The sequence below is a fragment of the Melanostigma gelatinosum genome (assembly GCF_949748355.1).
Source record: "Melanostigma gelatinosum genome assembly, chromosome: 10".
Classification (NCBI taxonomy): domain Eukaryota; kingdom Metazoa; phylum Chordata; class Actinopteri; order Perciformes; family Zoarcidae; genus Melanostigma; species Melanostigma gelatinosum.
In genome coordinates, this window is record NC_136643.1 from 22,765,656 (window position 1) to 22,793,588 (window position 27,933).

Sequence of the window (27,933 nt, forward strand, 5' to 3'; positions counted from 1 at the left end):
AGTTGATGTCTTTCACTGCAACTATTTCCAACATTTAGCTGTTTCACAGAGTGAAAACTACTTTGGTTTAGGAAGAGATTGTGGTTTGGGTTAAAATAATCACAGAAGTGGCATGACTTAATGGACGTTACGTGACAAATATTTGAACGTTGACTTCTCGTTTCACAGTTTTTATTTTGACCCATCCACCTTCCGCCCTTGCCCAGTGAGTCTTTGCGGTCTTTATACTTTCTGGTTCATGATTACGTGGATTACGGATTGATTCCGTGGGATATCTACGAATTACAGATCATTAAGATGCGTAGATGAAGGGTTCACAAGGGTTGGTGTTGGTTAAACAGTAGAATTAACAGTATGTTAATGTGTGTTCCAGTCCATATGTGTGTCGATGTTGTCCAACAGAGCTTCTCTTGTGGGCCCACTGTGGGACAACAGTGGGCTGTCTGATTGGTGAGCTGGCTAATTGACTGTTGGTTCTTCATAATCAGCAACGACTCTGAAGAGACAATTAAAGTAGACCATGTGAGCGGCTGGAGACGTGTGAGTGTGGGTGTGCATCTGTTTCAGTAATATATTCAGGTCTTTGTTTGTCAAAAGGCTGTTGACGCAACAATTAAAACGAACTGGGCAGAGCTGAGAGATTTATTTTTAGACCTTAATCTGAAAGAAGCAATAACACACACTATTTTTTGTTCATTTTAATCTTGTTAACTGCGTCTTAAAGGTCCCCTCCAGACATGTTTCAGATCATATGAAAGAAAATGATTTAAATAATAGTTTGGATCTCATATGTTTTTCCACAACAAAAGTTAAATTGACGAGTAAAAAAATATCTACTAATTGCATCTACTTCTTCTCCTTAATTGAAAAATGTAAGAAAAAAACATTTCAATAACTTTCATGTTAAAAACATTTAAATAGTTTAATTTTAAGATAATTGTATAGCACAATAAAGTCAACGTCCTCTGAGATACATTATTTTATATTTTAAATTTTCCTCATTACAGTATTTGTGCAACACACACTGCTCGCATGATATCTACAACTACGCCAAAACTCTCTCATGGCTAAATATCACGTGAATATCAGAATGATGAGCCAATTCATGATGACAAGCATGAAGGACATTTAAGTCATTTAGAGAATTTAACAGTTATAGAGAGGTATAAAGTGACCAACTGACCTGTCCCTGTCTGAACCGGGGACTTGTCCCGTGGCATCACCGTCACCACCGCCTTCCTGCTGTCCAGAGTCGAGCAGAAGGAGCCCATCATCAGCAGAAACCACAGCAACTTCCTCCTGCTTCCATCCAGATGCTGCTCAGCACGGCTCTCAGTCCCTCTGAGTGCCGCTGACTCTCTCTGTCGCTCCCTCTCTCTTCATGCACAGGGGTCTCTCTCTTTTTTAAGCAAGAGGTTGCAGACAGGAAAGGAGGGTCAGTGCGCGTGTGTGTGTGTGTGTGTGTGTGTGTGTGTGTGTGTGTGTGTGTGTGTGTGTGTGCGTGTGTGTGTGTGTGTGCTGTAGCAGCAGGATTTTACACCACTTTCACAGGACACGTGCAGTTTACAGATTACAATTTTTAGACAGCAGCGTATGTTTACCATTGAAATTCATGGTAATTTTGGTCCTTGATTTAATTCAGGGTTAAACCACAGCAGACTCTCATTTCTAGTCAGCAACAACTGAAAAAGTCTCATAAATATGCAGTTGATGGCATGATATCATGCTAACAGACTGAGGCTAAAGCTAACAGGTCCCAAACAAAAAGTCATGGTGTGTGTGCAAAGCCTATGGCCCAGTTGATTGTCTCGGCTTGCATCCATGAAATCTCGTCGGCCTACATTGTGTATTAAGTCTGGGTGAGACTTCAGCATAATAACACTGGAGCACTACGGGGGACCCCACGATTGCCACCGGGTATTTCGCACACTGACACCAAGTCTTTTTCATTTTAAAGCCACTCGAGAGGGCACTTAATGTTTTCTCTGCATGCTGGAGAAGTAGCACAGCGGTTTAAATCCAGTTTAAAGGCCATTTTTGGGATCTTTTAATGGAATGTATTCATAAATATGTTTTCATTAGTTTATAATCCTGAAACTAAATGAAGCATCGCGTTCGTTCAATCACAGCCCACTCTCACCTCGAGGCGGTCTATTTAAATATGACTCCCTCGTCACTGATCCTTGCTACACCAATGCTGCTACAGTCTGTGCTGCTGGCAAAGCTTTGCCCCCTCCGCCCCATCCTCCACCTTTTTTTATCGTATTCAAAGTCTTGCTTTGGGCTCACCCCTGTATACCCGAGGGGTTTATGCATTGCGCTCCCTGTTTTGGCTTGGCAAGCTGCTTGGCTAATTCAGGGAACATTATAAGAGCGGAGCAGCGTAACTTTATTTCCATTTGTTGCAATAAATGGATACAAATCCATTGTGACAGTGTTGCTGACTGAAAATCGTGTTTTCGTTAGAATGAGTCCTTCATATCTATATAGGGAGCTGGTCCTCTTTGTGGGGTCCGCCATGTTGCACCGCCATGTTTCTACAGTGGCCCAGAACCAAAAACCCAAACACTGGCTCTCGAGAGAGCCTTTTTTACGTGAAGGCCACCGTAGTTCTCCAACATTGTAAAACTGCGGTAACGTGAACCTGCAACCACACCGCCTCCACCAGTAATAACAGTGAGCAGTTACAGCAAACATTTTTACGTCTGTCATTCAAGTTTTTATTAATTTTCATGCTTAGAAATAAAACATTTTGGAGTTTGTGGCTTCCCACCGCTCCGAAACAGTGAAGATGGTTCAAATGCAGAGAACTAATTTCCCCCCACAGAGATTTAAACAAATTCAACAAAACACAGACGTGAGTATGAGAATAACAACACCAAAACACAAAGAAGACATCATTAATAATAACAAGAAAATAATGCATTTTTATCTCAAAATCTAGACAAATAAAACCACATCTAATAAATACTGCTGGAGGAAGACAATCATATGTTTTGGGAATTTGGATGAATCAATTTCCAGCATGGTATCTTATGCCAAACCCATTTTTAATGTTAAAGAGTTTAGGTGGTGTGCAGTATTTTCAACAGTATCAATCTCACATTGTCATATCATATTGTCAGATTATTCTGGATCATTCATCCAGAGTAGAACCAGACCCGTCTCTGTTCAAAGACAGACACTGCAAAAAACCCAAATGTGACTTCTTTCAAGTCTTGGAATTCCATGAAATATTTCTCATTAAAGTCACACTTAAACTATCTTACTGCCCTATATAGCATTTTCACTTCCTCCTTCAGTGTTTGGATCCGTTAATCAACTGCGTTTTGTAGCCCCTCAGTTGTTCCAAGAAGCCAGGGTTGGGGGACGAGGCGGCCCGAGCCGATTTGACCAATGAGAGGGCGGCGTCAAAGGACTGGCCTTCACATGACATCAGGTAGCCAATGACAACTGCCGGTGCCCGCGACACACCGGCGTTGCAGTGGACCAACACCGCGCCTTTCTGAGAGACAAACAGAAGGAAATATTGATATTTGAGCTAAATTGATTTTAGCCACTTGGGGGAAGAAAAACTCCACAAGACGATAAAAAACACGGACATACCAAACATATCATCTTATTGTAAAGTTGGCAAACTTGTCAGCAAACAGTTGCCTATTAAGACATCCAGCAGACACAGATCAACACGATCATCCAATTGAAGTAGTGTTTGTGTCCACCTGATGAATAGTCCAATAGTCACTCTCTTTTAGCTCTGTTTTAGGTCTCCACCAAGGGAAATATCTGTCTCTTTAGCTGCTTCATGCTCCAGTACATTCACCAGCTCGTCTCTAACTGTGTCTGACTGCATCAACATGATTTGCAGGGACGCTCTCTGAACATTAGAGGGCTCTACAGGCCATCAGAACAGAGATGACTTCATCCTGTTGAGCTTTACACCACAACAGGCTCCATCACTGATGTGCTGTTTAGTTAATGGATAGCTTGTTTGTTTGTGTCCATTATCCTCTCCATTACAGCCTCTATTTCCCTTCTCATGGAAAGTTTTCGCCACAGCTGTGCCCCAGATTTCAGGCTGAGCCTTGCACCAGGTCTGTGCTTACCGCAGACAGAAACAAGCTGGTACCAACCTTCTCATCTGACCACTGAGAGAACGGAAAACACGAGTTTTACTCAAAATGTATCAAGACAGATACGTTTGTATTTTTTCTTCTCACCAAAAACAAACACATTTTGAGAAGAGCATGTGTACAAGCCTGAACATTCAGGTGAAACTAGACCGGGATGTGTTAATTGTGTTCTATTCGGACTAACTTCAAAATTAGGGTTAGCACCATAACAACAACAATGGGTAAAAATTAGAAAATGTGTGAACAAACAGGTAGGAATTTGAAAATGTGAATGGGTTAAGAGCTGTTAGGTTCAGGTACATACTTGAAAATATCAGCTTGAAGGTTGGTAAAATTCAACTAAGAAACTATACATTGGTAGTATAACTTTCCTGAACGTCCAGGTTTTTAGAGCCCAAACCTTTCGAAAAATTACCCAGAAATGTCAATGCACGACACGAAACCTTGGATTAAAACAAAAATAGAATTTACTTCAGGCACATCTGAATATTTGAACATATATATTGTAATGCTTGAACATTTTAGGACCTTTTTCACCAGGGTGGTAATGCTGCAAAAACCCTTTTAGCATATCCACCACTTTATGAATCTGTACTGCAGTCATGAACTCAGTCACATGATGCTGTCATTGTCAATGCAGCAGCAATACGTGGGGGTCTTTGCCAGCCAAATGGCCTGCTGGGTAATCTGACCCTGCATTTCAATGTAAAAGCATGTTTGATTATCAGGGCTGGAATTACTTCATACACACACTTAACAATATCATAAAGGACACACACACACTTCGCGTAATCATACACCCCTAAAGACTTCCTAATTACTTGCTCTGTGTGTGTGTGTGTGTGTGTGTGTGTGTGTGTGTGTGTGTGTGTGTGTGTGTGTGTGTGGTGTCATGTTAAGGTGAGCCGCTAAAAGCTCGTATGACACTGATCTGTATGCAGTTTAATAAATCATGAACAAAACTAAACATCTATTATTCACAACAGGAGCGAGGAGAGGAGATGTCGAAACATGTGTCAAATGTCAACCTTCATTTTAAGACCCTTACATTTGTCTCCTTACTCCCATAATCCCTTTACTTGGCTTTATGGGATTGTTTCCTGTTGTTGGACTTGATCCGGTCATTTGGTTTCACCTGAGCTACAGCAGCTCTCACCTCCCTTATTTGTTTAGTTTCCAGTATCTTTAAAATTCCTGTTTCTTCTTATTTGTGCGAGCAACAATATTAAAGTCGATCAGTTTGTCTTTTCTTCAATGACGATGTGAAACATGTGACGGCAACATATGAGATCAGCTTGGAGAAGGGAAGATTTTCACAGACACATGGGTGTTTGATTCTTCTGCAGAGCGAGACATCCCTTACTGTGTTGGCAGAAAGGATCTTTGAAGAGGACTCACGTTCAGCTGATTTGTCAACGATGTGTTGATTGCTAAAAGTCAGTTTTGATAAGTGTTTGATGGTTTGAATCTATGCATTTATATGTCGCTCTTTGTGTTTGAGGACTGTGGGTCAATGAATGGATTAATTAATTCATCCGCAGTAATGAGAGTGATGTGTTACCTCGCTACGAGCCTGCTGGATGAAGTCACAACACTCCTGGATGTGAAGCAGCACATCAGCGTCGGGATGATCCAGAATACTGACGGTTTTATAGATGAACAGGTCAGGGAACACATTCTCCACCCCGAAGGCCACATTCAGGATGTGAGACACCTGATGAGGAAGTAGCTTTATCTTGATCAAGATCTCTTTTAGGAGTAATGATGATGTACAGCCATAACAGAAACTGAGAAAAAAAGATCTGTTTTCAAATTTACTTTTTGTCATATATTGTTATTTCTAGAATTAGGCAAACAGAAAAAGCTATAACTTGGCATTTCACAGGTAAAATATATGTTCTAGGGCTGTTTTGTATGAAAAGAATCATTTGAAATTGATTTAGTTGTTGCTGTTTTTTCCTTATTCCTTTTCTCACGTGGGATAAACATAATTTGAGTTTTTGCCACCAGGATTCCCATGATGCTTTGGGTGATCTCACCTTGTGGTTTTTCAGAGTGCCAAAGTCATGTGCAGCATCTTGAGAACCTACACACACACACACGCACACGCACACACACACACACACACACAACGAAGTAAACAAAGTTAGTTATGGGTTTAGGGTTTTGTCATTGTTTAGCACAAGACGCTGTCCAGGGTGCTGAACCAAGTTAACCTGAAAAGGAATTTGTGTCTACTGCAGGTCAAAGGGTCATTTATGTTCCACCTGAACCAGTGAACCCTGTTGAGTCACCTCTCCCTCCGTCCTCCCCCACGTCTGGGCTCATGTTACCCTCTACTCTGAGCGGGGGCGGTTGTCAGTGTTGGTGGACTGAAGGTGACTCCCAGGACAGGACAGGGCGGGAGGGAGCGGACCCGGCCTCGGTGGGTCATGCTGCTTTATAGACAAACCCATTGCAGTTGGAAGTAGACAAGCCACCATAACTGCAGTGGGACCTTACTTGTAAACATCCATATGACACTGTAATTTTTACAATATCGTACGTTTCCAATATTTATTGAATAATTATCTTCTTCTGATTACAATGCATGCAGTCATTATTTTAAACATACGCTTGCAGGTAATACATTTAATTAGCCACACACATCCTTGCTGTGGAGGTCGAACAGTATCTGTAAATGAATGTTGTTTTATTCCACAGCCTGTGTCACATAACAGGTAAATCAGCTGCCGGATCTCTATTTCATAGAAGACAATATTTCTGACACTGAGGAACAGCTTGACATTAACTGTCAAGCTGTCAAACGCAAGAAGGAGAGGAGTTACCTGTGGTGCAAACTAAGTGAATCATCAACTAAAAAGGTTTATGAGTTTGTTTGTGTTGTGTTTTATCTTTGGCTTAGTTCATATTGATGTAGTTAGTAAAATGACAGACTCAAATTTGGGATTGTTTCCCGTTGTTGGTCTTGATGGTTGTTGGAACTATTGTAATGATTTAGGGAACAAGAATAACTGGACTAAGTGCAATCCAGACTGGACAAGTTGAACTGGAACTGGAGCTGAAACACCACAGAAACATGTCTCACCATCCACCTCTTCGTCCAAACTTCATCTGCTTCCTCACGTTTTCCACACAAATTGAATCAGAAATGACTGAAGGTGGACTTTAGGATGGAAGGCCATCTCTGATTGCTCTCACAGAATTTGGAGGGTTGCCTAGTGACAGAACTGTACTAGCGGTCAACACGGGGGTGACAGCGGCCCAGCCAGTCGTCATGTGTCGCGTTCACTCACCCAGCAGCAGGTAGGGCTTGACGATGCCGACCTGCAGGTCCCAGGATGTGTCGGGCACGTATCCCAGCATCTTCTCTGGGGGAGCGGGGTCTTCAACCACGGTGATCGTAGAGCCCTTCCAGGTCTCGATGATGCGACGGCCGCTCAGTGATGTCACGCGGGTGCACTGCTTCCTCAGCCGCGTCCGAGAGAAACTCTGGATCTCCTCAGTCAGGGACTGCATGACTAGACCAGACCAGGTTGAACTAAACTGAACTGGAGTGAACCTGAAACGACACATGAAATGTAGTTGGATGATATTCATAATAAATAACCTATGACAGATTAGGACAAATTGAATAGAACATGACAGAACAATACATCTACACTGTAGTTGTAACATGCTCAATATTTGCTCGTTTTGCTAATTAGCACTAAACACAAAGTACAGCTGAGGATGATGGGAATGTAGTTTTGTAAGTTTTAACTTATCCAGTTTAAAATCTCAACATCTTCAACTGTCAGGCACTGGGACCTTTACATTTGTGGTTTTAAATGAACAGCTAATTGATGGATTGTCATGAAATTTAGTTCAAACATTCATGTTCCCCTGAGGATGAATTGTCTGAGTTTTTCTAAATTTTCATCCAGCGCCATCATCAGGTTAAAAGTTTCATTTGTAAAATACTTTAGTTCGTGACTAAACACCTGCACAACACACAAGTGCAGCTTTGGCGCAGCCTCACCTGTATTTTGTGTTTAGTGCTAATTAGCTAATATCAGCATGCTAATATGCTTAACTAAGACGGTGAACATGGTAAACAGCTAGAACACGACTATTACCAGAGAAATGAGTCTATACATGAGATATAGTGTGTATAGTGTATATTATAAAAAAAACCTGTTTCTCCAGAGGCAGAGGTTGGTTTAGCGTTGGTTCAGAATGCCACCGGTTCACTTTCTAGTCCAGTTTGAACACCAGAAACCAGAGCAGAGTGGTGATCCAGTTCAGTTTCCAGAAAAGGAACACACTTCTTCCGTCATCACATTTGGTTCAGTCAGACCTCGTCTGGTCCAGGTTCCTACTGCTGACTAAACCTGGTCCACTTAAGACCAGGTCCAGAAGAAAGCCAGTCTTACTAGTTGTAGTCCTGTCGTCGGTCTGTCTGAGTTGAGCTGTGAACTGGATAGACTCTGCTGGAGGTGAGACTGAACCGCTGCAGTGTAACGTGAAACCTGCTGCCTGTCTGTCTGTCACTAGTGACACATCTACCAAGCACATAACTAATACCACAGACCTACACCAAAGTCAATTCAATTCATTTATTTTATATATATGAAGAAAAACAAACGACATGGCACATTTTCGTGGTGGTCTCTTTGATCTCATTTGGGGAAAAAAGCTCATAAACACACCAAACAAAACTACAAATTCATGAAACCTATTTTTAACATAATGGCACGAGACAATATTGATAATCATCACATCAGGATGGAAAAGGTATAATATGAATGGGCGTATTGGTGGAGGATGTTGTTTCCAGTGTGGTCCACAAGAGAGAGCCACATCCCTGCTTTTATGAGCTGCTGAAGACTTTAAGTCCGCAGAAACTGTGGTTTGAAATTGTATTTCGATTAAGAAATGCAGTAAATGATTTAATAAAAACAATTACTTTAATAAACCTGTTTCACATTCATGATAATAATGTGTATTTGTGTTGCACTTATCAAAACCAACAGTCCTCCTGTAATCCAACAATGTCTCATTTTGAAAACACGCAAACCAGTGTGAGCAAAACACAACACAACAAATATCATTCCAAAGGGACTACTTTTGTGTTACTTTCACACCAGAACCTGCTTTGCTTCAGTCAAACTCTTTTCATGCATTTGACCGTTAAGCTCAGCTTGTGCTGGTGTGAGAGCTTCCATGAAGAATATACAATCGGGCCAAGACCGCCTGCAAAGAAGGGTCTCGGTCCCGCTTCCAAGTGGACTCTGGTAATGTTTGTGATGAGTGTGAAGATGTTCTCTAATGCAGCCGATTAGAAAGGGAAAGGAAGGTGGCAAAAGAGGTGTACTGAGCTTGTGTCCGACTACATTTTCACAGTCTCCCAATCAACAATGCTAAATCGGTATGAAGTATTCTTTTGCAGTGACGCACCAATGAACTCCAGCACTGTTTCACATTTTATTGCAGTTGTAGAAAGAAAATATATAAATGAAGTGACAGTAAATGACGTCTGCACAATATCCGTAATGCTCTGCAAATTACAGTAACTAACTGTAAATATGTTTTGTGGTAGTTTAATTCGGCATTTAGTGGTGTTTAAGTGTAATAAAGTGCACGCTCAGATAATATGTAACTTTAGTTCCACCATAAAGCGCTGTCGCAAAATCAGTTATTGTTGCAGGTTACTTTCAGTCCTTTGCAATATTGTATGTGTGTGCGTGTGCGTGTGCGTGTGCGTGTGCGTGTGCGTGTGCGTGTGCGTGTGCGTGTGCGTGTGCGTGTGTGTACACAGCTGCAGTGTTATTTGTGTTGGAAAAGATTCTGGCAGTTTCCAAGAATATTTCCACATACAGAGGGAGAGAGAAACAGTTTTCTGGCTAAACAACAGCCACAACACACACACACACACACACACACACACACACACACACACACACACACACACACACACACACACACACACACAAAGGGAGGGAGAGAGAGAGGTCAGGTTTCTACAGAAGTTTGTTTTGGATCTCAAAAAGAGAAGAGGAGAGGAAAGGAAAGGAAACAAGGAGAAAGGAGATAAGAGGAGAAGGTTTTTGATTGCATTGGAATGTGTGTGTGTGTGTGTGTGTGTGTGTGTGTGTGTGTGTGTGTGTGTGTGTGTGTGTGTGTGTGTGTGTGTGTGTCTGTGTGTGTGCTCCTCCTGTGAGCAGCTTTTACATCACTAACTGACTGGCAGAGATGAATTCATGAGAACCGAGAGAACGAAAAATGAAAGAAGGAAAGAAATAGGAGAGAGAGAAAGAGATGAGGAGAGAAGGAAGGATGGAAGGGAAAGTGCTGACTCAGTTCTCTGCGTGTTGATACATGAGTCAGAAAACCCAGAGACCCTGTGTGTGTGTGTGTGTGTGTGTGTGTGTGTGTGTGTGTGTGTGTGTGTGTGTGTGTGTGTGTGTGTGTGTGTGTGTGTGTGTGTTGGCTGTAACTTGACCGTAACATGGGAAGCTCCTCCAACATCTGACAACCATTACTGCTATCACACACACACACACACACACACACACACACACACACACACACAGTTTGCTGCGTCATACTCAGCTTTAATGGACCCATAACCGAGCTGTTAATGCAACAAGCCTGCTGGGGTCAAATGTCACCACCAGTTGGTGAACCAGTCAGCCAGCTTCAGATTCAGATCACATCGAGGCTGAGACCGAATGTACAATGAAGTCAAATCAAATGAAAACAGTTAAACCACTTTAAAATCGGCCGTAAGATCAAATATGAAACAAAAGTGCAAGTGAGCAACTAAGAGACTTGAGGATTAAAATGCATTTCATACTGATGGCTTGAGGAATAAAACAGGTATTCCCCCGTGTCCGGTCGCTGCGCCTGAAATGAAGGGGATGTGTACTATCATGTAAAGTTATTTCCATTTGTGTAGTAGTGGCTGCAGCCCGGCTTGTTCCTGTTTCCATTTACATTATTCCATTATTTATTTTAATTATTTTGTGGCAGGCGGTGCCGTTTAGTTTTTTTCTAAAAAAAACAATTACCATCTCTTTGCACAACTGTGCAAAAGTTGTCGCGTCTTCCTCAAAAGCACCAAGAGAAGCCAGATTTAAAGTACAGGAAGCCCACTTTGTAGATTTTCTTAATTTTCAGACTGGTTTCGTGGATTTGGAGCTCGTCATTAAACATTGTGTCATACTCGTTACGGGGAGACGTTTCTACATAAAAACTCAAGCTCCTGAATGTACAAACATGCTGCTTTTGCTTTTTAATGATTGTAACAGTGAATAAAGACCTACCCGTCTTTGTCATCCCCCTAAAATCACTTAAAAATGTTTTTTTAAATGTTATAATTCGGGGAGTGCAGTTCGTGACAGTGTGGGCTCCATGGTTTATATACAGTTAGCTAGTTTAGTCAGAGGTTCCCAACCTAGGGGTGGGGCCCTCCAGGCGGTCACAAAATAAATCTGAGGGGTCGTGAGCGGATTAATGGGAGAGGGAAGAAGAAGAAGAAGAAGAAGAAGAAGAAGAAGAAGAAGAAGAAGAAGAAGAAGAAGAAGAAGAAGAAGAAGAAGAAGAAGAAGAAGAAGAAGACCCTGAATAGATTAAGCGGTTTGGATAATGGAATGGAATGGAAAGGAGAAGATACACAAATCTGTTTCTGGTTTCTTGTCATTCCTCTTTGATTTGTTTGTGAGATATTGATCATTTGAACAGTCGAGTATATAACTCAAGAGACATGTGAAACAATGCAAGAGGCCCCAACCACACACAGATATTCTGGGGGGTTGGTCACAAGCCAAAACGTTTTCGAACCACTTGTTTCAACAATGTGTTGTATTTTATAACACAATCTTTATCTGTAAAGTGACCAGCAACTAAAGCTGTCAGGTAAATGTAGTGGAGTAAAAAGTATGAAATCTGTCTGTTTTTACAACCTAATAATGACAGTACAATAGACTACATGTCAGAGGAGATTGTACTTTTACTTCTCTACATTTTGTAGTCGGTCCTACTTTTCCTTCATCATTTTGCATGCAGCACTTTTTCTTGTAATGGAGTATTTAAACAATGTTGTGTTGATTAACTTAAACGATGTGAGGACTGACCATGGTTTCATGAAACGTAATGACACACACATCTATGAGCTTTTAACGGATTTACCGGTGTTGACTTTTCATCTAAAAGGAATCTATTCTTCTAGCGTGGAGGATAAGAGGAGAGGAAGAGGAGGAGGAGGAGGAGGAGGAGGAGAAGGAGAAGGAGAAGAAGAAGAAGAAGAAGAAGAAGAAGAACGAGGAGGGGAGTTGTGGAGAAGGGGGGGGTAGAGGAAGAGGAGGAGGTGAAAGTCTGAATAAGCGGCTCCTCCCGCTTCCTCGAGCTGCCTGCAGACCGGCAGCAGAAAAGCACCAATCAGCAGGAAAACCACGTCCTTATTTGGATCTAACTCACCGTGAGTGACCGAGACTTCACCGGAGCTCCGTGCGCGCTGGAACGTGCCTCCAGTTCAACATGCTCTCCCCGGGACTCTGCGTGTCTCTGCTGGCCGTGTCCTGCGCCCTGGGGCCGGCTGCGGTCCGGGCGGCGTCCTGCGAGTCGGTGCGGATCCCGCTGTGCCGGTCCATGCCGTGGAACATGACCAAGATGCCGAACCACCTCCACCACAGCACGCAGGACAACGCGGTGCTGGCCATCGAGCAGTATGAAGGGCTGCTGGGTGAGTTACTGTCTGTCCACTAATTATCCCCAATCAGTTCTAGAATGGACTTCAATGAACTCCCTCACGCCTACAGCCTACAGAGCACGAACGTTTCAAGTCAAGTTTTGCACTTCATGACAGTCGAGCATCCCGATCCTGTTGTGGTTCCTCATCGGTTTCAGTCTCTCAAATGTGAATAGTTGCGAGTCTTATTATTGTTCTGTAATTTGAGTTGAATATTCGGGGGAAAGCAATTTGATTATTTTAAGCTATGGAAAATTATGATAAATTGATGAATCAAAAAATACTTTAGATTATAGATGATTCAATAATAAAACAAATGCATTTTCAAATATGACAGTTTAATGCTGCAAACACAGAAATTGCAGAGACAAAACCCGGGACAAAAACTTTTATTCATGATTTCGGTGAACTGAGCCTTGACTTGATGTGGCTCGGTCGTTTCCAGCAGATCACTGGCAGCTGCTGCTGCTTGTTCTTCTTCTCCTGTTTAATATCTGCAGGAGATCTGGTTTGAACTCTACTGACTGAGCAATAGGAAACCTTAAACCATCAGTTCATGGAAACATTTTTGTGGAAACCATCATTTTAATTAAGTTTACTCAAGAAGGGGAAAACATTGGCAAGAGGTGATGTCATCAAATGTCTTACCTTGACTAAAACCTGAAGATTACGATCACTATGATGATCAGTCAAGTAAAAGCAGGAAATGAACACGTGAGGAGCTGGAATCATATATGTTTTGTAGTTTTGCTTGAAAAGTGATTCATCCTGTCAATTTCCTGTTGATTGACGGAACAATTAATCGATTGATCGCTGAAGCCCGAATGTTCATCGTTTTCACTTTTCACAATGTCATATGCACGTCGTTCTTTAAATACAATTGTGACCGTTTTATGATCAAACCTGAGCTTGTTGTGTCTAACACGTCCTCAAAATAACCATATTTCAGTTTGGGTGAATAACACATCGCAGTAAATATGAGTGGGTCAAAACAACACAGTGGTTTTTCTGAGTGTGTACTGGAAAATTAAAAACAAAAACGTTTCACTTGCAGCTGTTTACTTTTCAAAATGTCAGTTTGCATTTCAGCCGTTTGGTGAGTGCAAAGACTGCAAACACAAACTGTGCAGGCGTCATCGTTTCATCACAAATAAATGTCCAACAGCAAGGCTTCTGCTTCTGCCACCATAGAAATAACGTACGGAAATAGCTGCATTTCCCTCCCTGTCACTGAAGCACTGAATACTTAAGCACCTGGACGTCAAACTGACACGTGAATATGCTGAAAAGGATCAAATGATTGTGCATTATTGGCTTTTGTGCTTTTTTCCCACCTGCAGTAAAAGATGGAGAACTTTTAAGTTAAGTACACGGTCACATCGTCTAATGAAGAGAAAGATAAACATCAGAACATTTTTATAACAAATTATTCCCGCTTCTTTTTCTTTTTTTTTTACAGGGAAGTGATAATGTGAAACTCCTTTGTACAGCAGAGCTGACAACATATAGCTGTGTCAATATCATACCTTCACACTTCGTCATGGCTTCATCATATCTTATCACACCCGGTCCTCCTCCTCCTCCTCCTCCTCCTCCTCCTCCTCCTCCTTTCTCAGGTCCATGCACAACTGCTTCCAACTAAAAGATAAAAAAGAGACCAAATCATTATTTTTGTAGTTTCTCTCACAACCTGCCAATTAAATACAGAAGTAAAACTTTTTTTTTTAAATTATTTTTATTTTGATCACTTTGATCTCTGCCGTACATTTTTTTTTACTTTGAAGGTTCAGGATTTCAATAGTTCAACGGACTTGAACTTGTTACCCTGATGACTTTTTTTACTTTTCTCCTCCACACACCTGCTGATACCAGATGTCACATCCTCTGTGTGTTTGATAAGTTGAGCTGATAATGCTGCTCTTCAAATCTGCACGTTCGGTACATACACCGTCTCTATCTATTGTTTACACAGATTATATTTTCACCTTGTACAGTATATCTACAGTTTCACTTTCTTTGTCTGGATGTCTGTCTCTGGAAGTATATATTAAACACATACAAACCGTGACTGTCACTGCAACCATGAATCATTTTTAAAGCCTCAAGCTGTTTACCATCGCTGCTCCTTTTTAACAAGCTAATGTAGGTTTGGTGGGACCTAGACTCTATGTCTAAGGATGTGACAGTATACAAGATGCTCCAACAGAAGAGCTTGTCAGATGGTCAAACAGCGCCTGAAACCCACTTTCCCCATCTTGGTAATGTCAAAGCCACTCTCTTTGACTATCTTTGACATATTCATCTTTAAAACGTAAACAGTATTTGGGGTTTTTCTGCTGTAGTTCATTTATTTTGGGACAATTTCCACTTGTCATTGCCGCTTGTTTTTAGCCATGCTAGCCATGCATTACTAAATAGTATGCACAGTCGGATTGTCCACCACTTTTGTACAGACATCCATGTTCCCCAGAGGACGAACCCGACTGACTTTGGTGATTTTAAAAACTCACAGTTCGTAAATACAGCCCCACAGAGCTGCAAGCTTGGCTGTAGATTCTTGCTCCTGAGCTGTTCTTGTTGAGGTTAAGTTTTAATATTTGTATCCTTTTCCACGATCATAATTGAACTATATTCCTTTCACATATTTCTTCGTTTTATTTATCTACATATGTGCTGCTTATTCTGTTTCTTTCTGGCCAAACGTCTTTTTTAAATGAACTATATCTGATTCTTTATTCTTGTGGTTTTCTTCTCATATTTCAGACACTTGTTAAGACATAGACACTTTCCTATATCCACTTTTGGTGTTTTTTTTTTGTTTTTTTTCCCTGTGAACAATGGTTAAAATATCTCTGTGCAATTCATAAAGATATTTGAATTGCAGGTACAATATTCAAATGTATGAGTTCGCTGTTTAGTTAACTGTATCTATCTTTGAACAGAACTTATTGTATGATGCAAAAGTTTGTGGCCACGTTCATCTGCGTTCATCTGTGTTTTGTGCTGAGCTTCAGGCTTTGTGGCCCATTTTTAAATATCCTAAATCAAATTTAAAGGCATGTGGACAACCTCATTGGCTGCCATTATATTTCATGATGCATACACGTCTGTCTCCAATAAGTACATTCGTGTATTGGTTGAAGTTAGAGCTCAGCTGAGGTCGGAGGAGTGGAGAGAGAGAGTGGAAAGGCAATCGGCTTTAACCAGAAAAATGTCCTAATGAAAGACCTGCAGGCTCAAAACCAGGAAGCAGTTTCAGGTCACAAGTTCAAAGTATTTCTGTGACTCCATTGTGGAGCTGTGCAGCCAAACCTCAGTCCTGGAATGAAAAACACATATTCCTCCTCTGCCCGCGCTCTGAGAAATAACGGTAACTAGAACCATATAGGGTTCTTTGGCTTGTCCTCATGGGAGAACCTCTTTTGGTTCTAGATAGAACCATTTATAAAGGTTCCACCTGGAACACTTTCAGAGGGTTCTACATGTAACACACCCATGGAGGACCCATGCTTTCAACAATCCTTGGAGAACTTTTCCTTCCAAAAAGCCACCTTTGGATGAAAAGGTTTCTTAACGGAGGCCATAAAAATGGAAAAGAAAAATGCTGTCGCTAAAGTATCATTGTCGTTTATATTTCCTCACACAAGAAGTTTTTTAAGGCCACTTTAACTGACTCAACTTGTAACACACCTGTCCGTGTTTTCCTGCCTGTTCAGGAACTGGCTGCAGTCCGGACTTGCTCTTCTTCCTGTGCGCCATGTACGCTCCCATCTGCACCATCGACTTCCAGCACGAGCCCATCAAACCCTGCAAAGCGGTGTGCGAGCGGGCGAAGTACGGCTGTGAGCCGGTGATGAAGCGTTACAACCACAGCTGGCCTGACAGCCTGTCCTGCAGCGAGCTGCCGCTGTACGACCGCGGAGTCTGCATCTCGCCTGAGGCCATCGTCAAGGCAGAGGGACCAGGTATCACTACGCTTGTCATTCTTGTCTTTATTATTCCTGTGACTGAGATTTGTCTCCGAGGGCTGCTGAGATCTTATATGTGTCAAAACTGCAGCGAACTTAAATAAAAGTCTGTCGATCATGAACATTCAAGTTCATGGACAGGCAACAGGTAGAGGGAGGAACAGCACACAGAACCTCTCTATACATATTAATCTGATATATGTTGAATAAATACGGATTCAACGGATATTTCACCCTCTTCTCTGAAAAACATGGACCATCAGGAAGCAGTTTCCCCTGCTTAGCTGAGTCGTATCACTGTTGTCTGTCATGTTTCTACCCTCAGCAGTTTGTTTCTGCTCCCTCTCGAACAGACAGTGCGAGTCATTTCCCCACCGACTTCACTCCCACTGATTTTCTCAAAGAGCTCCTTGATACAGGCGGCCCACTCGTTTTACACTCAATAAAACCTTCACTGTCCTCTGCTTCTTTAAACAGTCCCTCGACCAGCAGGTTCTGAAAAGAAAAACTCATCTCAATCCCCTTGACCTCCATAACGATACGCCCACGCATCTCAGGGCGGCCCTGGCTCAGCAGGGTTTTGGGATTTTCCCTCGATGTGATTTGTTGGTTTTCTGAGGTTCAGCCAGGGTGGACAAGTCATTCTTTCAAGTCATTTTCAGTGGCCGGTCTCCAGTCTGAAAGTTGCCGTTAACAAGCTTGTCTCTGGTTGGAACAGAAATCAAAAGCAGCCACAGTTTGCCTTTTTGTTTCCATTCATCGCGAAACTTGGTGGCGCATTCAAAGACGCGAAAATTACAGCCCTGCTGTCACAAAATAAAACCCAATAAAAAGTAGTCGTTCACCTGGTGAGAACAGGTGATGAGTAAGTAAACAAGACTGTGAGTCTTGTGGCTATACTTGTGTTTTACTACAAGCTCCTGGATGTCTGAGCTCCCAAAACTGTGAAAAAAAACTAATTTTCGGTCCATTGTATCCACAATCTCAACTTTTTGGTCACGACCTACAGGTCATAACTACAGGGGAAGATTGAAACGTACATAGCATTCACCACGGCACCACCGTATAGCATCCACATTACCGATAACGCTGCACCAATCCAGCAACTCGCCCCAAACAATTAGGAGAAACTGTTTTTTTTAAGGCTCTAATTTCAAATTAATTACAGCAAAATTACTTTGTTCTTTCCAACGCTTTCATTTTGTGGCTGTAATGAACACCGCAGCCTAAGAGTGTGTGGTTAAAACCGCAAAGTGGTTTAATATTTGTCATTCTCTGTGCACAATTTCTGACACTGTCTGTCCGTGTCTCTCTAGATCCATACTACCAGGACCCAGCCAGGTGTAACCCGGGTGAGCCTGACCTTTGACCTCTCTGCCCAAACTGTGATTGCTTTCCTAGAAGTTAGCTTGTTTGTGTTAGCTGATTATTGGACACATCATCATAAATATAACATACCACCTCAGAATCTCCACACGCAGCCAGTCAGTTCTGCTTCTGGAAACCATGTATCTCTCACTAACATGCTAATGTGCCTCTAAATACAAATACAAACAAGTTTCACCGATATTTTCTAAATAGCAGATTTTTTCTGGGTTTGATCCTCTCGCAGAATCCAGTCCAGACTTTCCACTGGACTCCAACAACCTCCACTGCAGAGGACCAAATGGAGGTAACCTGTCTGTTTACCTGTCTCGACGGCCCAATCGTAATGTACACACTCGCGGATTCACAGACTTTGAGTCGCGTTCTTTCAAAGTGCAAGAGGGCTTGGGGCTGTCCCTGCTGTCAAATTGTTGAGTGCTTCATTTTGAGCCATTTAAGCACACAGTCCGCATTTCTGCACAATTCATAGCATTGTGACGTTAAACACTGAGTTTAAGAGGACAGCACATGGGCATTTAGCCTCGCATAACAAGTTTAAACAGAAACGTTAAACTTAAGGAATCCTCAAGGAAATATGGACTTTTAAGGAGGTGGAGCCTGAACATAGATTCTGTTTTTCTTTTAAATAGTATGATCCCCATGATCCCTCACTCTGTTTCTCTTTTGTCTGTCTGTAGATCGCTGTAGGTGTAAGATTCTCAAGATGGGTTTGAAAAACTACCAGAGGAACAACTACAACTATGGTGAGTCATCTCCGACTATCACGCGTTTCTTTTACAAATATGAGACAGAAGAATCCGTATTCAGTGTCGTGACGTCATTGGTTCGTGGACTGCCGTTTTGAAGCCTTGAGTCTGGCGTTTTGGCCGTCGCCATCTTGGTTTACGGCTGCCGCCATCTTGGCTTTTTTGCAACCAGTGAACAGAAGTGACCATATTTGGACGGCGGAAGAGTGATGTAGAGACGGCGTATACAGCTCCGGTAGGGTAGCGACCTGTCAATCACAAGGCAGCCCCGCCCTAAAGCATACTTCGCTTCATGGTCTGTTTGACTCTAAACGGACCATAACTTACCAAATGAACATCATGCTGTATTGAAGAAGACTCAAAACTAGAGATTGAGACCATAACCTCATGTTTACAACGTTTACTGAGGGAATGAATCAAGAGAGAAGTAGAGTCATTTTCTCATAGACTTCTATACAATCTGACTTATTTTTGCAACCGGAGGAGTCGCCCCCTGCTGGTCAGTACAGATACTGCAAGTTTAAGACACACTTAACACACTTCACTCTTCAGAACCGGAGGTTGCCGTCTGCATGCAACTTAAAGTTAAAAGCTAGTTGTTGGTACATTTCCGAATCAAGCCTTTAAGCTTTTACAGTGAGAATGTGGTCTGTGCATCACATGTGGCAGTCATTCCTCTCTTCTCAACACGACATGTGAGACTAAACTCTTCAGCGGATTCTTTCTCTCTGACTTGTTTTTCTCCTCCATGTAGAGGGAAATATTCTGGTGCTGAGGCTATTTGGTTTCTTAGATTAAATTAGACGCACTAACCGTGAAAGCCCAGAAAGGCTATTCCAGATGATTACAGCACACAGGCATGATTTGGCAAATCCAACAGAGATTTCCATGTGGACTTACTGAGCTTGTGAATGCCTCTTTGGCCACAGAATCCATTCGGGGAAGACTTTAGATTTTCTTTCCAAGAACAAGAGCTCACTTACAAAATATTCAGATATAATTAAAACGGAGGAGTTTAGTGAAGCATGGTGGCACGTCAGAGTGCACAACAAGGTGGTCTTTCACTGCTGGCGTGCTCACTTTGTCAATTACACTGCTGTTGATTTTACTGTTGACTCCAACCTGCTGCACCACACATACTGTTACTGGTTGTGCTGTTTTTCTAGTTTCTTAATGCAATACGTGCGATGGTGTCTCCGTTCTTGTTTGCACCAAAGTGCTTTACAAAGACATATATATGAGCTTACTGTTACCAGCATTGAGACATTTATGTGCATGGAAATGAATACTACAAGACAGAAATAGAAACAAGAAACACAATTTAAACCCAGGGAATTGAATAAAACCGGTTAAACACAATTAAAAGCTAGAGAATGAAAGTAAGTGCATCTTAAAAGCATCAACAGACTCGGCCCGTCTAAAAGCCGCGTTATATTAATTTGTCGCTCTGTTGCTCCTGGAGCTTTTATTGGGCTTTCCTCGCAGTCCCACACTGCTTGGATTCATTAAGGGAGACTTTTCTAAGAAAAGCATAAAGGTTTACCTGGTTCTCCTGCAGTGGGCTGCTGCTGTTGGGCACCCTGGATGGTTGTATCCATAAAACCTATAAAACAGCAAGTACCACAAAGTGATAGAGAGACAGTGGTGAAAACAGAGAGGAGGGCCAACAGGTTACAGGTGTCTCATATTTCGTTGTTGGACCCGAAGCAGGATGACAGAAAAATTCTTAAACAGTTTCAAAGAGGACAACTAGAAAAACACAAGAGGTTTATAATTGAGAGGTTAAGTCCAGCGAGTCCAAAGAAGCAGGTCATTTTGGGAGTTTAGCCCACAGTAGTGTGTTGGCTCTTCATGTCCCTCAGCTCTTGTGGGACACAAATGGGCCCACGGTTGGCTACAACTGCAGTCCTGCTGGTCCCAAACTACGGAAGCATCCAATCCACGCAAACCGTGACCTCCATAACGCCGTCACTGTCCGTAGAACCGTCTGTCCTTTCAGCACCAAGGACAGCGGCCGGTCTTCCGGCTGACTGATTCTAAGACATACAACCAAAACTACTGGTGTGTTCGATGGACAAATAGTTTGAAGTATAGGCTGCATGAAAACTATACTGGAGAAATGGAAAATGGTTGGAATAATGTGTTTTATTCACTTATTTTGATTTGAATTGATGAATTTGCACCAGAGAGATGTGGGCAGCGATTCAGAGGTCTGGAAGGTGTTATTCTTTAAACCAAGAATTCGATTATTTTTTTAAAAAGCCTGCCCTGCGAGCTCAGTGTGAGATTTAAACTCCAGTGTCCAATGTGTCCATGTACGCTGACGACTCTCTCCTTCAGTGATCAGAGCGAGGGTGAGGGAGGTGAGGAACCGCGGTCTGGAGCCCACAGCGGTGGTGGAGGTTAAGGAGGTGCTCAAGTCTTCTCTGGTCAACATTCCCAAGGAGACGCAGACGCTCTACTACTCTTCCTCCTGCCTGTGTCCTCCTCTGTCTCCTGGGGAGGAGTACCTCATCATGGGCTACGAGAACGATGAGACGTCCAGGTATGAGCGTAGAGTTGGAACAGATAATGAAAGTATTGTTATGGACGTCCTGATTTCCTCAAGGAAATTGGTTGGATAAATGTCCAGCTCGTCGATTATATCTTTAAACTTCAACTCAATGCAGGCTCCTGAGGCAATTTGTGGTTAGCAAACTAAGTTGCAGTGCAGCAGCCACTGATCTGGCTAATTGTCTCAAACTAATTGTCTCAAACTCAAATGTTTGTTTTTTATGCTGCACTGACTAAATGTAGCACCACTACTTGTTTCCCTGAAGATTAATAGCATCGTAAGCTGGGGTCACCTCCACTGTAAAACCCTGTGGGTATCTCTACATAAACCTCACCTTGTTTGTGGTTGCAGGTTGCTCCTGATTGACGGATCCATTGCTCAAAAGTGGAAGGAAAAAATGGGCAGGAAGATCAAGGTGCGATTCTAATACAAAGACAGCAACTATTTTACATGTGAAATAACGGTGGAGGCTTTATGAGTTGATTCTGAATTGCGTTGAAGTGAACTGCTTTACGTGCAGCCTGTTGCACCATCTTAACGAGAGTTTGATTGGAAATGTTGGGTATGAAGTCGACGCCGAATGTAAGTAGTTTGTTTTTTGGAGTAACAGATTATTAATTTCCCTTCCTGTCTGTTTGTCCAGAGATGGGATCAGATCCTGCAGGGGAAAGGCCGAGCAGCTCAGCGCCGGAGTCGCCACTGAGATCTGACTGTGCGTGCGTGTGCGTGTGCGTGCGTGTGTGTGTGTGTGTAGATATTGCACTATCGCAGGCTGTTGTAGCTGAATGTAGTTCATCTCTTCATCTGTCAGATTTTTGTCATTTATTTTCTTTGCATAAACATTAATTAGTGTGTGTTTAGTGTGTGAGTGTATTTTCTATGTGTGTGTGGTGTGCATGTGTATGCGGTGTATGTCTGGTGTGTGTATGTGTGTGCGTGTGTGTATATACACCTAAAGCACTCAAAAAGACAAGGGAGGGGGTGGACCTGTAGTACTAAACCCTACGCAAAGCCATACATTATGTACACGACACTTTTTTGGAACACGTTTATTTTCAGTGGCGGCCATGTTGCCTCCACTGCCCCTCTCCATGGTCACAGTCTTTTGATGTTGGCCGTGTTACCGTGGCGGTGTGACGGAGGACATTAAAAGCCATTTGGACATTTTGGACCACGATAGATCTGTAGCCATGACCTGCTTGGCGTTATTGAACTCTGCGAAAAAGGAAAGTATGATATTCACAGTTTGTTCAGACAGCAACAAGACCAACAGCAACCACTGCAACGAGACCATCGGCAACTACAGCAACCAGGAACAACGAGGGCAACAGCAGCAGCAGAATGTTGGCAGATGGAAAGTTGACATGAGTATTGTTGGATCCAGGGCCTCCTCTGGTGTGTCACGATAACAGAAAACGACAAATGTCTGTGTTACCAATCGTTGGACAGGTTGTAAAGTCATACTGTGGAGTGTGCCACTTTTTGTCTGCTCGTTTGAGTGATGTGATGTAATTCCTGTTGGATATCTCGGGAGGGGAGTTGGATAAGGTACAGTCACATTATACTTCCGACACATGAATATTTGCTCAGAATCCAAACAATTTATATTGAAACCTGCACGACAAATTCCAGCATGCGCTTCCTGTTTCGGTGCGATCTCCAACCGGCTCCGGCAGTTCAGAGTTCAACTTTGTTCATCTTTGATTGTCCGGCCAGCCAATAAAAACACTGATACACTGCGTTTAGAAATGCAGATGTTTTTCTAATGTCAGACATCACACCACCACACCACAAACTCAACATTCATAACCTGCATCAGAGCCGTACCGTCGCGTCAGAAGACTAATGTGACCGTACCTGGACATTATGACATCTACATGTTGCTGTTGCTTCTTGCTCTGGGTGTTCCAGCATCTGAAAGCCTACCAGGTATTATTTGCAAGAATTGAGTAAATATGCAAACCTAGCAGCTTCTCCCAACAACTTACAAAGCTTGCCGTGTCTTTGTGCAAGAGTCATGCAACAGAGGATCTCCAGGAACTACACGATAACGATCTCCTTTGCACTAAAAAGTCAATTTAGTGCAACAATCCTGCCACATCCTCCACGTCTCTGCACACAGATACAGTTGAGGAAGGGAGTGCGGATAATCCGAGGATCGAGCTCTGAGAACTGTTCAGCAAACTCTGCCGTTGGGAAGAAACCAGGATTCATATTAAGAACAAGGAAGTTATTTAAAAGGCTTTTTGAACAGCAGACATTCTGGACTTTTCATAGCAGTGAAAAAGGCCTTACAGCCTGTTCCTGTCTGAACACAGCCTCTGATGAAAGCACAGCGCTCTCATTGTCCCACAGGAACTCTTCATGTAAACACACTAACACTCAATACTACACTACTTTCATCAGTAAACTATACTCGGATATGTTGAACTCTTCACAGCTGTTTGAACCAATAAAAATGAATTTAAAACGACATGGTCAACGTGGACATCTGTTGGTGTTTGTGTCTGGAGGGTTTTATTGTCACAATCAACTGCTCCATCTTCCTTTACCACAAGACTGGAGCCATGAACAGTGCTGCATATGTCAAATAACAAAACAAAAGACAACTTTGTAAGACGGTGTGCCGGGAAAACTGGTTTTACTGAAGGAACCACTTCAATGTAGGTGTTCACTACATGTACAAACTTGTCTTAAACAGTGAATCTGGCATTGTCAGGAAGCTAATCCCCTCACTAGTGACTGAAATCACTGCTGTCAGTTTGGCTGTGACACACAGAACGTTGCTGCCTAAACAAACTGCAAATGCCACATAAACAACCATAATGTGTTCATAACTCTTTTGCAAACAGCTGTTGCATAGGCCGAGTTTTCAGGCAAAAAACAGAACTTTCTACTGAAGAGAAGACAAAATCAGCGCGGAATAAAATGTGAAGAAGTGTGCTACCACTTATTTTACTAAACAGTGAATAAAATACGCTTCTTTGAACTGAACAAAACCACCTGAACCAGCTCAGTGATTTGTACTTTTCACCTGCTCTGTGCCACAGGGGCAAGCTAGCGACAACGTAAACGCTACGCTGCGTCCACACAGGCCAAATTGTACGGTTTTTGTTTCCATTTTTCATCCATGCAACAGTTTGGGTTTCCCGGTCTGGGTTGTATCGTAAATCCAACTTTCTTGACGTGCAAAATTATCTTTTAAACTGTCAAACGTCACATAATGTAATTAGAATGTGTTTCAGAGGGCAGTGGTGCCGTTTAGTGAGCGTTCATCTACATACCGGTAAATAGTTTTAAAAAATGAGTCTAAAATTGGGCTGAAATAGACCTTCATAACACAGAGCGAGTATCAAACCAGAAGAAGAGAGCAGTTGAACCTTTAGACCTTCAGTGTTTTTTACTGATGGGAGTAAAGTTTGTTTCACAAAACAGAGCAGCAGCATTAAACACAGCCAGTGTGTGTGTGTTGGCATGTTCAGTGTGTGTGTGTTGGCATGTTCAGTGTGTGTGTGTGTGTAGGCGTGCTTCCAGTAGTTCCTGCCTACTAATTTGCAGCAGTGTTTTCTCAGCTGCAGTTTCCATGAGAGGGAAGAGAAAATGTTTTCATGGATTTACTGCTGTTACACCTCCTTATCCTCCTCCACTCGTCTCCTCTCTCCTCCACTCGTCTCCTCCATGTTGCCTTCAGCTGACTGCCTCGGCTGAAAACACACCTGGTGTTGGTATAAGGTGTAGTCTGTTCCTCCGCTATGAGTGGCTCTATTCATGTTCTCGAGTGCTGACACAGCAAACAGTCACACACAGAATATTTTATCCTGACTGACCTCGTTGAAAGCAGTTAAAGCTGCGTGAAGGGGTTTTTCAACACTAGAGGGCAGAAAGTCCACAAAGACAAACAGCTGGAAGGCTCGAGACACTGCATCGACTGAAAAAGTTCTGAATGCTAACACATTAAGCGAACATAAATAAAGAAGCAGAGTCATGTTATTGCAGTCAACTTTCTGTTTACCGGTTGAGTGTTTATTTGCTTTTGCTCAGGTCTGGACCAGTATTCTGTGGTTCACAGCCACAGTTTGGTCTGATATTCTCTGGTAGTCTGGCCCAGGTTTGTTCTATTCTCTGCTATTTCAGCCCAGGTTTGGTCCAATATTTGGTGATGTTCTGACCCAGGTATGGTCCAATATTCTGTGGTGTTTTAGCCGTAGTTTGTCCAATATTGTCTTGTGCTTTTGCCTCGGCTTGTTCTAATATGATCTGGTGTCCTCGCCCAATCTGTACAATATTCTTGTTGGGTTTTAGCCCTGGTTTGGTCTGGTACATCCTGGTGTTTTAGCCCTGGTTTGGTCTGGTACATCCTGGTGTTTTAGCCCTGGTTTGGTCTGGTACATCCTGGTGTTTTAGCCCTGGTTTGGTCCGGTACATACTGGTGTTTTAGCCCTGGTTTGGTCCGGTACATAGTGGTGTTTTAGCCCTGGTTTGGTCTGGTACATCCTGGTGTTTTAGCCCTGGTTCGGTCCGGTACATACTGGTGTTTTAGCCCTGGTTTGGTCCGGTACATACTGGTGTTTTAGCCCTGGTTTGGTCCGGTACATACTGGTGTTTTAGCCCTGGTTCGGTCCGGTACATCCTGGTGTTTTAGCCCTGGTTTGGTCCGGTACATACTGGTGTTTTAGCCCTGGTTCGGTCCGGTACATCCTGGTGTTTTAGCCCTGGTTTGGTCCGGTACATCCTGGTGTTTTAGCCCTGGTTTGGTCCGGTACATACTGGTGTTTTAGCCCTGGTTCGGTCCGGTACATCCTGGTGTTTTAGCCCTGGTTTGGTCCGGTACATCCTGGTGTTTTAGCCCTGGTTTGGTCCGGTACATCCTGGTGTTTTAGCCCTGGTTTGGTCCGGTACATACTGGTGTTTTAGCCCTGGTTTGGTCCGGTACATCCTGGTGTTTTAGCCCTGGTTTGGTCCGGTACATCCTGGTGTTTTAGCCCTGGTTTGGTTCAATATTCTAGTTTCAGCCCTGGTTTGGTCGAATATTTGGTTTGGTCTTTTGTCCTTTTGGTACTTTTGGTGCTTCAGTTCAGTCCAGTATTACCGAGTGTTTTAGCCCTAAACATATAATATTCATTTGTGTTTCAGCTGTTAACAGTTAGGGGTTTGCTGTATTTCTTTGACAGTATCCAGAGAAATAGGAGCATCAAATACAAAGCGACAAACTTTACATCTGTTAATCAGAGTACAGCGTCTGAGGAAGCGCTGCTGTCCAACTCAAACACGCACAAACCACAGCCTCAGCAATCCAACACACATCGGACACATCTGACATCATCATCCAAACACACACACACACACACACACAGTAATGCCAGGTTGGTTCCCACAATACCTCAGCCAGTGTTTGTCCAACTTGTTGCTCCATTTCACATCATGAAACAATAGAACGCACACACAGTAAGTGGTTCCAGTGGTTTATGGAGCAGTGCTACGTCAATGCTGACCTCCAGCTGCCCGCAAAACACAGCGAGGGTGAGAAGGAGGGTGAGAGGGAGAGATATCCAGAAATGTCCTGGTCTAACAATATTCAGAAGTGGAAAGTACCTTCGGTCATTTAGATAATTACAGTGCGAGAGAACATTTTTAAGCGGTGGTATTTTACCTCCACTTTGTGAGACTTTCTACACCACTACATTCGTCTGATGGCTGGATTTTGTACTGAAACATTTTTTTAAAACTCCTAAAATCTGAAACACAAGGATTTCTCCCAACTGAATAATGGTGGAATAAAGATGAAACACTTTGGTGAACATAATCCATAAATATGTAGTTCATTCAAGGGTCAATGTGGTCAGACTGTCTGTCGGTGTAACGCTTTGCACACACACATTTGTCGTATTAGAAATTCAGTTTGAAACCAGTGCACAAAGGTTTTATGATCCCCTGCTGCTGGTTTGAACCCTTTCAAACCCTTTTAGACCTTTTAGAGGCAGCAGTCTATGTGAGCTCTGCTTACAGGATTATTACCAGAGCAACCACCCATATGTTTACGGTCACCATAACAAGAGATGTTCTCAATCCTGTGCTGAAGCTCGCTCCTGTACCAGCCTGCATGTTAATCAGTGTTCAGGTACTTCCTGTTTCCTGTTGAACTCTTTCCCAGATGAACAGCAGAGCAGAGGAGCAACAGTGTCGTCTGCTGGTTCAACTGGAAACACACAACCATTACGAACCATCAGAAAGCTGCATTTTTCTTGACATATCTTGAAAAGGTCTGTTTATCAAAAGACGTTATGTTCTTGTTTGTTCAGGGATTAACAACCGGTGTTGTTTCTCACATTATTAATCTACAGAATAATCAGACAGCCCGACTCTAAACCCACTGAGCCGTCTTGTTCATGATGCACATTTACTCTGTTTAGGGTCA

At 42.6% G+C, this 27,933-nt stretch overlaps 2 protein-coding genes across 2 annotated transcripts; one reads left to right on the forward strand and one right to left on the reverse strand.

Moving 5' to 3' along the window:
* Positions 1 to 3,298: 3,298 nt before the first annotated feature.
* dusp19a (dual specificity phosphatase 19a) lies at positions 3,299 to 7,652 on the reverse strand (the record flags this gene model as incomplete). Its single annotated transcript, XM_079277676.1, has 4 exons — positions 3,299 to 3,505; positions 5,695 to 5,847; positions 6,173 to 6,219; positions 7,430 to 7,652. 4 exons carry the CDS (start codon positions 7,650 to 7,652, stop codon positions 3,299 to 3,301), a joined length of 630 nt encoding a protein of 209 aa, XP_079133802.1.
* Positions 7,653 to 12,511: 4,859 nt separating this feature from the next.
* On the forward strand, positions 12,512 to 23,983 carry frzb (frizzled related protein). Its single transcript, XM_079277049.1, has 8 exons — positions 12,512 to 12,858; positions 16,581 to 16,829; positions 18,149 to 18,184; positions 18,445 to 18,504; positions 18,896 to 18,961; positions 21,305 to 21,509; positions 21,870 to 21,933; positions 22,162 to 23,983. Exons 1-8 carry the CDS (start codon positions 12,654 to 12,656, stop codon positions 22,219 to 22,221), a joined length of 945 nt encoding a protein of 314 aa, XP_079133175.1. The 5' UTR covers positions 12,512 to 12,653; the 3' UTR covers positions 22,222 to 23,983.
* Positions 23,984 to 27,933: the final 3,950 nt, after the last annotated feature.

Excerpts from the sequence above, each read along its gene's own strand:
- frzb (XM_079277049.1), top strand. The coding sequence starts at position 12,654 with ATGCTCTCCCCGGGACTCTGCGTGTCTCTGCTGGCCGTGTCCTGCGCC. Across the intron at positions 18,505-18,895 it reads CTGCAGAGGACCAAATGGAG|ATCGCTGTAGGTGTAAGATT; the intron begins GTAACCTGTCTG and ends GTCTGTCTGTAG. Across the intron at positions 18,962-21,304 it reads GAGGAACAACTACAACTATG|TGATCAGAGCGAGGGTGAGG; the intron begins GTGAGTCATCTC and ends TCTCTCCTTCAG.